Source organism: Scomber japonicus, chromosome 2 (genome assembly GCF_027409825.1).
Source record: "Scomber japonicus isolate fScoJap1 chromosome 2, fScoJap1.pri, whole genome shotgun sequence".
NCBI classification, from domain to species: domain Eukaryota; kingdom Metazoa; phylum Chordata; class Actinopteri; order Scombriformes; family Scombridae; genus Scomber; species Scomber japonicus.
Window position 1 is genome coordinate 11,954,732 of NC_070579.1, and position 15,523 is coordinate 11,970,254.

The window sequence follows — 15,523 nt, forward strand, 5'->3', positions numbered from 1 at the left end:
TCCCAACACAGTGAAGGTTAATGGAATTTCATATGTGGATCACAAACCATTGAAAAATTCAAATGATGATCCGACGTCTTTTCAAGATAACATCCAGGTTAATGCACATCTGGATAATGCACAGGCCTCAATATCAACTGATTTCATTTTAAAACTACTATAGGAGACAGGATGGAGTAACTACCTAGGAGCTGCTAACTTTTTAAAAGACTAAAAAGCAATTAGAACTTCAAAATTCACTCACTCATCACTTGCATTGAGTTGGTATAAATGTTACACATGATACACCTTTACCCTAATATTTGGTTGAGCTATGAGCTTACACATGAACTGTGTATTGTACCAAACAAAGAGCAGAAACTGCAGCTCTGTCCTCAATTCAATGAGGGGCGTGGGGATGAATCTGGATGGAGGTTACACTCAAATGTATTTTCCTGCATGGTGAAAATGTGCAAATGACCAGTGAGCTGCAACAGAGAATTCCTAATATAAAGTCACTTAAACCGGACCCAGGGAGGGCGTAAGGTTCCCGGTGGAGTGTAAACATAGATTGAGACAACTGGAGCCTGAAATGCCCCAGATGGAGTTAAGAGTAGTAGTAGTAGTAGTAGTGATGCAACAGCATCCACTATGCTATGCACTGAGAGCATTTTTGTTTGGTAATGGGCTTATTCCTGTAAGGCTTAGACCAGGACACAAATATCTGGTCTCCTTTGTTAAAATACATAGTAAAACCATAAATAAACCACAAGCTAGGAATAACATATGCAACTATGCTGCATGTCTGATGGGCATTAAGACCGCAGCTGAAGGGATACAAGATCCAGAGGTTAATATAAATTGCCGACCTCTGGAACTAAAGGAGAATAACACTTTAAAGGTCACCATCAGAACTGTGATAGTCACTGAAGCATGAATGGTTTGGTTTAGAGTATATTTTATGATCAAATTATATATTGAATAATATCTTAATATAAACATTTAACTTTCAAACACACTTTATCTGCTGTAACAAAACAATTTAGCTTTACTTGTAACTTAAAATATTGTAAATAGTGATTACTATTGATTACTGATTTATAGTGATTACTATTGCTTCAAATTCCTTTGGCAGAGCAGCAAACATCTCAAATGTTTAAAAAGGTACAACCAAGACAAAAAAAAACAAGCAAGCAAATGAATTACAAAGGCTCTAACACATTCATACACTCAACTATAACACAAAATAAATATAAAAGATAAACTGAAAACTGGTTTTAAATGGTCTATATATATATATATATATATATATATATATATATATATATATATATATATGTATATATATATATATAAAGTGTATATTTTTAAACCTCTTCATTTACCCTATGGACTATTAGATAAGCTAGTTTTTATCATGAAATGGCTGTAGCTTTAGTGGGTAACTAGCTTTTGTTGCTACTTTGTTTACTAGCTTCTAGTTTAGCCTCTTAGCAGTTAGCGTTGTGTGTTTCCAGTCAAAGTAGCCTTGTTAAAACGTTAGCATGTTGAAGATAGGACATCTTTACTAGAGAAAGATGTCCGTGAGTCATGAGTTAGAGCAGCTTTTTTATGCCAACTATATAGTGCAGATGTAACAGGCACTCGAGATAGTCACTGCCCTTCTAATGATAGCACTAGCATAGCTTCGCTGGCAAATGCTCACTGACTGGCTGTCATATTTATTTCTGTTGTGTGATAAGCTGTTAGATTTATCCTTAGGGGCGGCTGTGGCTCAGGAGGTAGAGCGGTCGTCCACCAATTTTATTCCCGGCTCTTCCAGTCGACATGTCGATATGTCCTTGGGCAAGATACTTAACCCCTAATTGCTCCTGTTGCTGCGCCAGCGATGTATGAATGGTTAGTTTCCTCCTGATGACCCTGCATCAGTGTTTCCACCTAGAAATTTATGTAGTAGCGGTGCTGTGTGTCGGTAACCTAGCAACACTAGTGGGGTCCGGGGGTATGCTCACCCGGAAGAACATTTTGAAAAATAATCCTTTAAATAGTGACTTCTGGTGAGTTTGTGGAAAGAAATTGGCAAATTGCAACTTACCAAACAATGAACAGATCTGCTGACACCAGATACTCCTTATAAAGCATGACACTAGGAAAAATGGATTGGCTTAACACAAAAGGCCACATCCTGCATTTCAGCACTTGATTTTTGAAAAGCTCTCAGGCTCGCTGATAGTTGAACAGCCAGATGGAGGGGGGGTTTATGCTGACGCGTATAGGTAGCTAAATGCTCCCCTTGCAGTTTGTTGAATGTGTGTCGATGGGTTAATGAAACATGAGACATGTAATGTAAAAGCGCTTTGAGTGGTCATAACTACTTGAAAGGCGCTACATAAGTACAGTCCATTTACCATAGAGTAAAAATTGTCCAAGGTTTATCTTAATTACATTTTATAGCAGTCCCATTTCAAGATTATTTTACCGCCCATCCCTAAAACTGCATAAAAGCAAGTTGACACAGACGGTGCCTGTTTATCACCAGCATGCCTCTCTGTGGTCGGAGCCAACAACAAGGATGTCTTAAAAAACAGCTTGCTCCTGTCTGTGTCTTCAATTGGTTTTGTCAGGGGCCAAAGAGCCTGCCATCTCCCCTCCAAACCCGACATGGCAAGAAGAAACAGCAAATACTTATTTGGGTGAACTGCTTAGACTTAAACTGATCTGACCTGCTGACAAGACTAGCCCAGTAGCCTTGGTGTAAAGGGAGTTTGAAGAGCTTTTTAGACTTTGTAGAATTAGCATCAGAATCTCTGTTACGCTCCGCCACAGAAAACCAAGCCTTAGGGAGTTAATGGATATGCAAGAGGAGGTTGAAGTCGTGCCTGGGAAGTATTAAGAGCGGCAGCATCTACCATGGACGACTGAGCTGCAAGGCCTCCTCCTCCTCCTCCTCCTCCTCCTCCTCCTCTTTAGTTCCACACATTTTCAACAAGGAGACAACGGCAGCGTAGGAGATTCCCTCAGATTACCTAGGGAGTGTGCAATATGCCATCCTCTTCCTCATCAGACAGGTTGGTCACGTTGAACCATCTTCACCTGTATGAACCAAGCATTGGAGTGACCTTTCTCATGTCTTTTGGCAGTAATTGGACTCTTAGTGGTAGTGTGCTGGCTAGTGGATGAAGGTTTGAAATATTTATAGATAGATATAGATGTGGTTTATATAGTAACGAAATGACTGATTGCGGCTTTTTAAAAAGGTTGTCTTCATACAAACAGGAAATACAGGAACTATGTACGTCACACTCAATACTTGCTGCTTTAGCCTATAGAAGGTGTTTTTCTTTCTACTTTTTTTCTTCTGTTTTTAATACTGCATACACATTTTTTGTATTTTCCAGTTGTATTCTAATAAAGAGACTGAGAATTCATTATATATGGTCACTATAGCATTGCTAAATCAACTCTAATGGTGGCCTAAGCCTTTTGACCAGCACTGTAGATGTGATTTATATCATAAAGAAATGACTGATATTAGCTTTAAATGGTTGTAAAATGAAGACTTTACAATATTTCAAGTATTTAGAAAGTTTTCCAGAAACCCCCCCCCCCCCCCCCCCAGGGAAATCTTGAAGTGGAAGCAAAAAAAAAAAGAATACTTGTGTGTTCAATCAAATATGTTCCACCATAACTCATTACTGACATTTCTCTCTAAAATTGCGTCTCACATCGAGCAGAGGCTGAAGGGGGGAGGAAGGGGGGGGGGGGGGGGGGGGGGGGTGAGGCACTCTTTTCTGACATCTTGAATGATTTCACTGATTTACTGGATAAGAATGGAGCGGCATTGCCATCATCTCTTCCGCTCAAAAGTCAGGCTGCTATCAGTTTTATTTAGAAATGTCATGATTTCCCCCCCCCCTTTTCCTACCAATGCACATACCTCCCTACAGCTCAGCATACAGCATTATCGAGCTTTATAGTGCTACATGGAAGGTGCTCATAAGTTTACATGAGTTCAAAACTAAAATGGCATGTGAAAGGCTATAATGCTGATGTGGGACTCTTCCAACTTCTTCCAATTACCAAAGAGACTGTTCCTCCTTGTCCTCTTTTGCTGCCGCCATCCTTCCACTAATGTGTTCAGCCAACCGATATTAGAATCAGAGCGTGGTGTTTGTTTTTTGGAAAGTACCCATCTTACAGCCTCACTCACTCATTTTGGCAGTGATCCTCTTTAGCTGCTGTACTATTTGGAGCTGTGACATAAATTTCAAAACAATGAAGTGACTAAGAAGAGGTTCTTTATAACAATGTTATTGTGATAATGTGATTGTAACTGGAAGGAATGCTGGGCAACCCTCTCATGTTATTTATTATCTTAGCCAGAGGAAAGAGGGTCTGGACTCCCTTTTATTTTCATTAAAGACATACCAGATAGAAAATGTCAGCTTGTGATAAACTGCTTTATGTATATATGGTTAGGTTATGAAGGTGGTCAGTGTTCATGTCAAAATGGCCTGTTTAAGAAAGCTACAGTCTTATTTCCCTTGCTAGTGGGAGTGTGAAATGCAGGTATTTCCTAGTCTGTCCATCTTCCCAAATTACTAATAACAGCTACTGGCATCATTGCCCTGTTAGACTTTTAGCCCCATTACCAGTGAAGCAAAACTGAAAAAATGCATTGTAACCACTAGAGATTGCTTTCAGGCTTTAAAACTTCAGTTGTATTTTCACATATATTCACTCCTTAAATTATATTTATCCTTAGACAGGAGTGGAAAATGAGATGTGAAAATTATTATTTTTATTTACTTTGATGTTAATTTAAAGTTCTTTTTGTATATTTTGGATTTTATGAGTTGTATTTCCAGCTGGATGCATTGCCCCTACTAAAGGTATGAAAAATGTATGTATGTATGTATGTATGTATCTCCTGGTGCACGTTGCCTGTTTAAGAGCCAATGATTATCTTTTAATATACAAGAAAAAACTAGATTAAGTCTTTAAATAAAGAAAACTACCACAAACATTAATATGACATCACTACCACAGCAAAAGGTAGGTAGGTAGAGTTAAATTATCATTATCCTAGCGACAGGCACACCATGGTCTGGACCAAATATCAATATCTATTGCATTTAGTAGCATTTCTCTGTCTATCTGACAGCAATGTCGAAGCATTATGTTGCAGTGGCTGAGTATTGTAAAATTGGGCATGCCCATGTAAGTACATGCACTACAGGAAGACTAAGTTGATGCAACCTCTTGCAACAGCAACAATTATCTCCAACTAGACACAATGTATGACAGCATGAGCAAAGAAGACGAAGCCAGGCAGTGTTAAAGCTAGAGTCAGCAATTCTAATCCACTTTCTGTCAAATTCAGCAAATATCTCCTCACAGTCCGCTAGCTGTCACCTAAAATCTGGTGTCCATACACGGCACTGTCACTGCAGGTAAACACTTTGGCTAGGAGAGAGCCACAAACACTACTGCAGCCAATCAGCAACAAGTGGTGTTGGTACTTGTGTCCAGTACAGAGTGAAGTCATAAGAGCAGCTGACTGGGCGAGAATGTGAATGTCTCTAAGTGGTGTGGGAGGGCTGGCGAACTGGAGAGGCAAATTCACATAGAAAGTGTTTTCTGACAAGACAGATATACTTTCATTTTATGAAGTGTTTAAATCACTGAATCAGAGACGGTGTCATGAAGACCCCCTGCGTTTTTTTTATACTCCAAGTCCGTTTCTGTCCCGTAAAGTGAAGCGTAATCTCAGAAGGCAGCTGTCAAACAGATATCACACAGTATAGGTATTGAAGTTATTGAATGAATCAGTGAAATCAATAAATACAAATGATGTTGATTTTTTCTTGTGGAACCGATATGCAGTCTGTCAGTCAGGCTGGTGAAGGCAGTCTGGCTAGCTGCTGTCCTCTCAGCTCCGCAGACATTGCTTCTTCATTATCGTGTATCATTCTTGTCGGTCACATCTGTGACAGTTACTAAATCTTACAACAAGTGTCATGTAAACTTTGGCCAAGCTAGAGCTCATTGTCTTTTATGTGCACTAACAACATTGATATTTTAAACACTATTTCAAGATATGTGTTTTGTTCAAAAGTTATCCTGAGCACAGACCATATTTTTCTCCTCTCACATACTATCACTAACAGAAGTAACTCAGCAGCTGATGCATCACTCTGGACTCTGCCGTGTTTCTCTTTCGGTCTTTGCCTTGGCAATGATGATTTCGGGGGGTGGAGCTTTAGTTCAAATGTCAGTCCTTCTCAAGAATGATTCTACCTTTTGGTATCATTTAAGCTGTTATGATCTGTAGTGCAAAACAGTTAAAAGGAAACAAACAAGATGGAGAAATTGGTAAAGTATGGACTGATACAGGACTGCAGATTTCTATTTTGATTTTGTTATGAGCTAAATTTAAAAAAGCTGTAATTAAATGTACTTGTTGACGCTATAACAGAGTCACCCTTCCTCTCCATATGCTAATGTAATTATACCCAGAAACAACACAGGGTTCAAACCACAGAGGAGCTACTTAAGAAAAGACAGAACACATGGAGGAGAGTTAAACAAATAACATTAGTAAGCCTGAACTGAACCCTGCAGGTTACTGGAGACAGCATTATCAGTCACATTTATACCAAATATAAAATACTTTTATATTACCCACCAAAAAACCCATTAAACAATCCTCAACACATGCTGTTCAGAATGTGGAATAATAATAATAATTGTGGAAAGTTTCACTACTCACTGTCACCAGCTGATAACAGATAACTCATAAAAGTGGAAAGAGGAAAAAAGATTTGGTGTAAAGAACATACGTTTCTGTCACCATCAATAATGAATGTTTGGAGTAAATAGAGAATCTAGTGGTTCTGAAAATGAATCAGACTGAAGCTTTGCAGTTTTTCTTCTTCCAGACACATTATTTTAAATCTGACTTCTCATCTTGTACCTCTCTCACAAAAGTCTCATTATTTAGAGTGACAAACAACAGCAACTATACGTGAGAAAAAGGGACAAAAAAACAGCTGAACTAACACACGATTAAAAAAAGCATCTAAACATACTCAAGTCTCAAATGTGATTATTTCGATTGTGAAGTAACCTGAAGTAAACATATATGTAAATTAGCTGCTTCCAAAGATGTGGCCACAAAGACATGGACTTCATTAACTACCATTTAGAGAATTAAAAAGGTCTTCAGAATATGTACAAAATACATCATCCTATACTAGCTGACTGCAGAGTAATATCATAAATGTGTCTGATATCAACAAGAAATTGCAAAACAGAAATGCCAAACTAAGTTTTAGGTGATTGAAAAACTATTAGAGAGTCCCATCAGGTTTATTTTTTGCCAGTAAAATGTTCCATGTAGCAAAAAGTGTAAAAATCTTTTAAAAAAAATCAGATAATATATTGTTAAAAGCTTTTTGTAGATACTTAACAGTGACCTCAGAAATCAAGTATTAAATGTATTTAAACATTTTTATTTTGTTACTATAATACAGTATGCTTGGTTAAGATGAGTACTGTACTGTGGACAAAACTACACTTTAAATAGAAATAGTATATTATGTAGGCTTATATTGAAAAATAATACTTGGGTATTATACATGACCAGTTGCATACCAAATCTGTACCAAGATGCAGTGGTCTTAAAAACATTCATATAAATATATAAATATACCTAGATAGTTGAAATACATGTAAAAATCATGATTTTCCAAGAGATTCCTGTTGGTAGGGATGATTAAACATCATTGCATGAAAAGGAATATAATCACATTGGTAATCTGAGTTGGGAGTCATACTAGTCAGTATGATCTCAGTATAAAAAGACGGGGTGGAAATTATGGGGTTGGCCACAGCTATCTGACATGCGAGTTGATACAATGAAAAATCCCATTTTCAGTCTATTTAAGCATTAAATTCTGTAAGTCATTCATGACTTTTCATTCAGCCATTCACTCCTTTAAAATGCTTCTCCTTTCAGTAATTCATCTCTTCACTCAGTCTGATGTAGAAGTCTCCCTCCTGTGCAGTCGACTGTGGAGGAGTCATAAAAATTAACTCCTAAGAAGTGACCTGATCCATTGACCGTGCAACCTTGAAACCTGCGCACGGGCACACACACACACACACACACTCCTACGCACACTTGGTTGTCAATTGCCTTAAAAGTGGTGGTCATGCTTGAGAACACATGGATTCCATTCACCCCACAGCTAAATGGAACCAACACGCTTGCCCACACACGTTTCATTAAAGTGCCCTGGTAGGTTTAGTTTGGCACAGTATGAGTCAGGGGAGTTAGAGGACCCAACTGAGATGAAACACACACACATGCACACGGAACCAATTTAAAAAGGAGAAGGGATCAGGTGTAACTGAGGGAGTTAGTTAAGTAACTTTGCAAGATGAAAGTAGCTGGATTAGATGCACACAGTCATGCATGTGTGTGTTCGTGAATGCTAAAGGTTGATACCAAACAGGATTCATTTCATTTCATTTCAGACAGTTTCATTCCCAGCTGACAGTGGGACAGATCTACATTTATTTTGACAATATCTGCCCCCCCCCTACTGCTCTGTCCATTCTAATCCCTTCAACCAATAAAAGGAAGACTTTAAATCTGCCACAGGTTCTACAACTTTTCCATTGGACGCTGCTGGAATCACACCTGGGTCCAATTGTGCTTGAAAAACTGTCAGATATGAGAAGTGTTTGTGTGAATCAATCTGCAATGTCATACGGGCAAGGCTGCAGCCCTTGGAGTTATTAAATTGGTTCCTTTGTGCCAGACGAGTAAATCCATCACAGAAAACAGTTGGAGGGGAGTCTTGGTGCCTACCTGTAGGTTGTGTCTCTCCAGTCTCATCTCCAGAATGTTGTTCTGCTCCTCCAAACGCTGCCGCTCCGCCTCCAAATCTTCAATTTTCTGTCTGGAAAAATGCATGAACACACACTCACTGACTGCTTCATTAATATCTCTGCAGGTAGAATAATGACTATGCACATTGTCGATTTCTAAGGTTAATCCTGCATGCTTTTTGGTCGGAATGCTTTAATCCACACTAGGCATATGCATGAATCTTTCATATCCTAGATTTTCAATTGGTAGTCTCTGTAACAGGTTATGTGTGTGTGTGTGTGTGTGTGTGTGTTCTAACTACCTGAGAATGCTGACCTCTTCTTTGGTTACTGAAGAGTTGCTGCCAGCAATAGTGGCCTGCTGCTGCTGCTTCTTCACAGACTCCAGCTCCAGCTCCACCTGGGAGAGACAAAAAAGAAAATGGGCCTGGTGCACTAACATCAGACCACCTTTGGCCGCATGCCTGGCAGAAACCTTTTGGCTACAGATTAATCCAGAGGACTCGATTCAATTGCGCTGCTATCTTCTGAAGGCAGACATCCAGACAAACAGATATATCCTTTTTACCATTAGCTGGCTCATTTTATATTTTACAGTGTCCCAATCTTTCTTTCCTCTAGTAGTTGTTTTGAGTCTGTCTGTGTCTTCATTAGCTTCACTCTGATCTTGCTCCCCTCTTTCCAATTATCCCTCATTTCCATTTGCACACCCATTTTCCTCTTTTCACTGACAGCGTCTGTCTGTCTCTCACTTCATCCTAACTCCCAGTCTTCCCAAGACAGATAAGTAATTACTGCTATACCAGACAGGTGGATTTCACGCGTCAATACTCATTGCCATGGCTATGTTGATGTCTCCTTGGCAACAAGGAGCCATGAAAAGAAGAGAGATCATAGGCACAGACAGAGTCAACGAGTGTGTAAGAGAGTTGAGGCCACACCTGCCAACTCTCTATTCTATCCTGGTTTGATACCATATTTGAAAGCAGTCAACTATTTTATAACTTTTCGGTTATTTCACAAACCTGTGGGCAAGAACAAAAAAATAGATATATGAAAATTAATATATCAATCATGTGATTTAAACTTTGACAGATCAGACTAAAAAAGGACCTGTCAGTTCAGTTCAGATGCTATAGGAGGGGTAACATAGATACCTATCCAGCTGGGAAATAACACTACCCCTCTAAAAAGATCTATCGGACCAACTTCAGTGTTGGGCTCAGTGGAGAACAATTTTCGTCAGCATGTTAGTCACGGAGGCCTGTCCATCTTCGACTGATGGACAGGCACAGAGCACCTGCCAAGAACACAGTCATGACCAAGAGGGCATCCAAAGAAGATAATAGTAAGAGTAATAATTGAAGGATATGGCTGGCAATTTTCTAGATCTTTCTATCTGTCAACAAATCATCATCATGTACAGAGCCAAACCACCAACGAGCGGATGCTATTCAAAAGGTATGTGTGTGTAACCAAAGCTGGATATATCATATTCCTCTGTGCTTAGACCTCCATTTTTTTCTAAAAACTATTAAAAACACATCAGTAAACCACACTGGAACACTGGGTGTCACGTTTTTTAAACCCACAAAGATCATGGGTACATTTATTTGTTTAGAAATGGCTCAAAAGACTAATGACACAGTGATTGTAATTATGATCAGTTCATTGGTGGTTTAGCTCAGCACATGAGATTTTTGACAGGAAGAATAATATAGGAAATTTCTAGCTGTATTCTTTAATTATTACTATTATGACATTTTTGGTTTGGGTCTGCACATGAGATCTGTTGATATAGAAAACTGCAGATGTTAACCTTTAAAGAGCTCTAAGGCAATAATACATGTTTTGCATCCTTGCTTCTTACTTTTTAGTTCACTGGTTGGGTATGAATGTGTTTTTATTGAGGTAAATGAAAATAAACATGAATAGGTTCTGTACTTTTGTTTATATATTTTACAGACAGTATGTAAGAGTGTGTGCACATGGATGCTTACTGTTTGCAGCTGCAGCTTCAGAGCCCCCGTCTCTTCCTGAGCTTTGGTTAGCTGAGCCTGAATCAAAGCACAGAACAGCGAAAGATAGAGGTAATGCAAAAAAATACAAAAATGACTCTCAGTATGTGTGTCGCTAATACACAGTATAGACAGAAAACAGCATGTGAGTGAAGCACAAGTTGAGATGAGGCTGGAGCAACCATATAAAAACCAAAGTGGGCAGTTTATTTAAAATTTTAGAAGAACACCAGTTTTCACCTTTTTCATTCCAGTGTTGCTGACAATGCTACGAGTGCAGCTTTATCAGTTTTCAGAGTGTCTTTAGCTATAAGAAAAGTGTCACTCAGCAACATGCATACTAGCATAAGCTTAGGGAGTGCACATCACTACTTTACATTCAAATTTGGTTTGAAAACGATAAACTGGGCTATATGGAAGATAAAGTAGGACACTATAAATACAAGTGTTTGTATTTGTGTATATGTGAGCGTGCACACACCTCCATCTCTACGTTGTGGTTCTGCGTCTTCAGCAGTATGTCCTCTGCCTCTCTGAGCCGTCTGTTGAGTTGAGGCGCGTATTCATTGGGCGCCAGTTCACTGTCGTAGGACTCCAGGATGGCCCGCATACCATCGCGCTCCTGTAACACACACACACACACACACACTCATTAACATAACCTTACAAAATGGAAATCCTGCCGTGTACATAAAGTCATTGACATTACATAATTCTGTGCTATCAGATGAGCAACATCTGTGTGCATGCGTGGGTATGTTTGAGCTCTATCAAAGCTCTTTGATGGTTTTTTCTGATTTGTCTGTGTTATTTGTGTACGTGTTAATATGACAGGCAAACGCCTTTGTAAATTAGGAACAAAGTATGAGGCAGCAGACGGCAACAAACATCTATGTAGACAAAGGATAAAGAATAAATCAAAAAAATAAATCACAGAGTCATGACAGAGAAACATCTTTGCAAATGAAGCATATAATATTATGCTGCCTCATCTCTCACATCTGAGGTAATTTAAAAATTCAAATGAATTTCTCGTCCTCAGTAACACTGGACTGAAAGACGTGTCCTCAGCACTGTACTCTGTCCAGTAAATCAACACACCAAACAGTTGCTTCTTTTAGAGAAGAGAGGATAAAAACCTCCTCAAGTCAACGTCTTCACAAGTGTCACTCAGACTGACACATCATCTCCAAATAGCTCACTATTCTCTGTCAGTTTGTGTCTGTGCGCTTGATGCTTGTGTGTGTGTGTGTATGTATGTGTGTGCGTGTATGTTTTATTTCGCTCACATAAAATCATGCATGTCTCACTATAACGCCAAAAACAGAAACCAAAAAAAAAAAAAAAAGGATCATACAGAAAGTCTGCTACTTGCGATGCCTCTTAGAAAATTAAAAACTGTCAAAAGAAAAGAGTGTGGGTGATGGGGCAAGAAGAGAATAACTGGAAGCCGACAGACACATCACAAAAAACTGCATAACTGAGCTCTGAAAACTGATGGTCTGTGGTCTGTCAGCCACTCAACCCTGAATCTCAAGTCTGAATTCACCATCTGCATGATAATTTCATACAAAAACAAACTTCTGTTAAATATATGCTAAATTAACCAAGAATGTTAACAGAGAATAGAAAACTAAAAAGACACTGTGGTCAGTAAACTGCAACAAGTGAAGATAAAAAAACAGACACTTATTTTTGTTTACACTAGTAGTAGTAGCAGTAGCAGTAGTAGTAGTAGTAGTTGTTGTTGTAGCTTTATTGTCATTATATTGAGGGTCAGACAACAATATAACGAAATTTAGATAGCAATCCCTGAGCCATAAGAACATTTAAGATATGGGGGGGGGGGGGGGGGGGTGCATAGTTCAATCTGCAATATAAAAAGTTGCAAACACAGCATGCGTTATATCTTACAGAGCAGCACTTTCAGTTCTATCAGCCACTGGTTAGGACTTTACAACAGGAGTAATACATGTTAATTTTAAAAATGCATGATCCATAACACATCTGTACATTTAACTTGAAACAACATTTTAGCTTCTAAATGTAGTAAAGCGGTTGCCAGGCAACATCATGTGTGGGAACAATGTAATCTCTTTAAAAACTGGCTAATAGCCTGTTTATTAATGCAAAGGCAGTGTCAGTCAAGAGTGTTAAAATGATGCGTCTCCTCCCCACCCCTGCCCTGCTCTGCTCTGCTCTGCTCTGGTCTTCTCTGCATTATAAAGCAAAGCAGGCGACATTTTACAGCTATCAGGATTTATAATAAACATGTCACAAACATCCAGGCTGCTTAAGACCGCTCTTGAATTTTGAGGGTCGTTGAAAGCGCGATAGGCTCTTATTAACCAGGCCTATTTAGAGAAGTGCATGATGGTGAGGTTTTGATTCAGGTAATAAATACCAGCTCAGATGATAGCATGTAATAAATGTTAATTGCTAAGTGATGCTGTCTTTTAAGAATTGATTAAGAAAGATTGAGTTGACTTAAAAAACACTCCTAAATGTAAAGTTTTACGAACGGGCTGCAATGGCTCTACCAGATGAGCTCATAGACTAGTATCTGAAAACAAATTATCATTACCCTAATCAGATTCAGCCTGTGATTAAGCCAGATCAAAACCAACGTAATCTATTTAAAGATGCCTGAGTCGGGCTCATTTAAAAACACTATATGTGAAATCGTCCTTAATTCAACTTTATTTGTTTTGGCACCAAAGTATCATCATTTGTCATGCAACTTAAGACAACTGCCAAACACATCCTGCAGGAACCGTTGGTAAGAAGTGAAAGGGACGACAACCGGGACTGAACAGAGGTAAATACGAAAAAGCTACAAATACATTTAGAGGTCAGTATGTGTTTGTGTATGAGTGTATGTGTGTATGTGTGTATGTGTGTATGTTTGCTGCCAACCCCCTCACAGCAGGGCCTTTGGCTATTTACAGTCTAATAACGTGCAATGAAATTCACTCAATCTAAATCAAAAATCTGTCAGCTCGTCTCCGATAAAAACTTTAATTTTAAGAACACACACACAAACAGAGCGGGGGAGGACAGAGTGATAAAACTATCATTACAGTTTTCATCATTTACTTTTTAAAATTGCTTTTATGTCTACTGTAAGTGTTCCTCTAATGGGTCAACAAGTCAATCCCAAAAAAAAAAAGGATATGAGAGACAAAAGGTCTGAGCACCCTTACTATGGACTTTTGTTTTTTTTTAAAGAGCTCTAAACATGTGGCGGTGTTTAGCTCAGTGGGTAGAGGCTACAGTCCTCACTGCAGGTGACCCCGGTTCAAATCCCGCACCGAGTGGTCCTATCCTGCATGTCATTCCCCCCTCTCTGCCTCCAGTTTCCTGTCTCTCTCTACTTGTCTGTCCATTAAAAAGGCAAAAAGCCCCCAAAAATATACTTAAAAAAAAAAAGAGCTCTAAACATACCTTTACCGCAAAGCTTTTAGTTAATCTATGTTTTATCTTGTATTTTACACATTTTTATTAGTTTCCCCTTTCTAAATGTATTTGAACGTTCATCCCTTTTCTCATGTCTCAATGTTTTTATTTATATTTGTATTTTATTTTTTAAACCCATGTTGTTCATTCTGACTTGCTCTACTTGTTTGCCCTTGTTTTATGGCTTTAAATGAAAAGCACTCTGAGCTGCATTTTATGTATGAAAGGTGCGATATAAATAAAGTTATTATTATTATTTATTATGAACTATAGGAGTCGTGGCCTTGTCGCCAAGAGGGAGGGATTCATGTCGAGATAAATTTGGTCTTCTCTGCACATCTTTAATGTCGGCTTTCAAGATTGCAGCTGAGCAAGGCATTTAGTCATCATTGATTCGTGGTGGGGGCACCGAAGATGTGCTTATGTCAGTGCTGAGACAAATAGTCGATTACACAAGCGGTTGATCCATACATAATTAACTGACAGCAATTTTGATAACTGATTCATCGCTGAGGTCATCTCTCAGCCAAAAATGTCAAAACACTTAACTGGTTTCAGCTTCTCAAATGTGAAGATTTGCCGGGGGGAGGGAGGAGGAGAGAGGGGGTTCCAGTTTTATTTCTCTGTTGATCTCTGAATAATGAATTACGGTTGAATATCTGTAGGATTTAGACTGTTAATCGCACTTGTAGCAAGATATTTTCCACAAATATTTAAGATTAGGCAAATTAGTTTGATAACGGATTTTTTTTAAAACGACGGCGGTGTTTGAAATGCAATTTTCACAGATGAGGAAACAACAGAGTCATCATGTTCTTTGTGTTTACTGTGGGGTGACCTATATCTGAACACATCTAATCAATGAATGAGAAGGAAACATACAGAGGTAGAAAAGGAGACTGACAACACCATAACACCAGTCCCTAATGGAGACGATGTTCACTAGCCTCCCTCTCTTTCTCTCTCATTCACTTACTAACAAAACATTTACCCCCCCCCCCCCAAAATATTATCGTCCTAAACAGAGGTCACATTAACCGAATATTTTCCGCCATTGACAGAATTTTTTAAACAATGACTGAAAAATCTGAATCAATCTGTGGCATCACACTCCGGCGGGTAGAGACGTGCAAACCTTCTCAATTATGCACACAGAGTACATGGTGGAGGTA

General features: G+C 38.8%; 1 protein-coding gene across 1 annotated transcript in view; it reads right to left on the reverse strand.

The window, feature by feature from the left end:
* The window catches only part of mad1l1 (mitotic arrest deficient 1 like 1), a 67,328-nt gene that overhangs the window by 39,343 nt on the left and 12,462 nt on the right, over positions 1-15,523 (reverse strand). Inside the window, exons 12-15 of the mRNA XM_053332411.1 lie at positions 11,377-11,517; positions 10,878-10,934; positions 9,180-9,277; positions 8,858-8,948 (exon numbers count right to left, since the gene is read on the reverse strand). Of these exons, the coding sequence (XP_053188386.1) occupies positions 8,858-8,948; positions 9,180-9,277; positions 10,878-10,934; positions 11,377-11,517 (387 nt within the window). The remainder of the gene's footprint in view (positions 1-8,857; positions 8,949-9,179; positions 9,278-10,877; positions 10,935-11,376; positions 11,518-15,523) is intronic.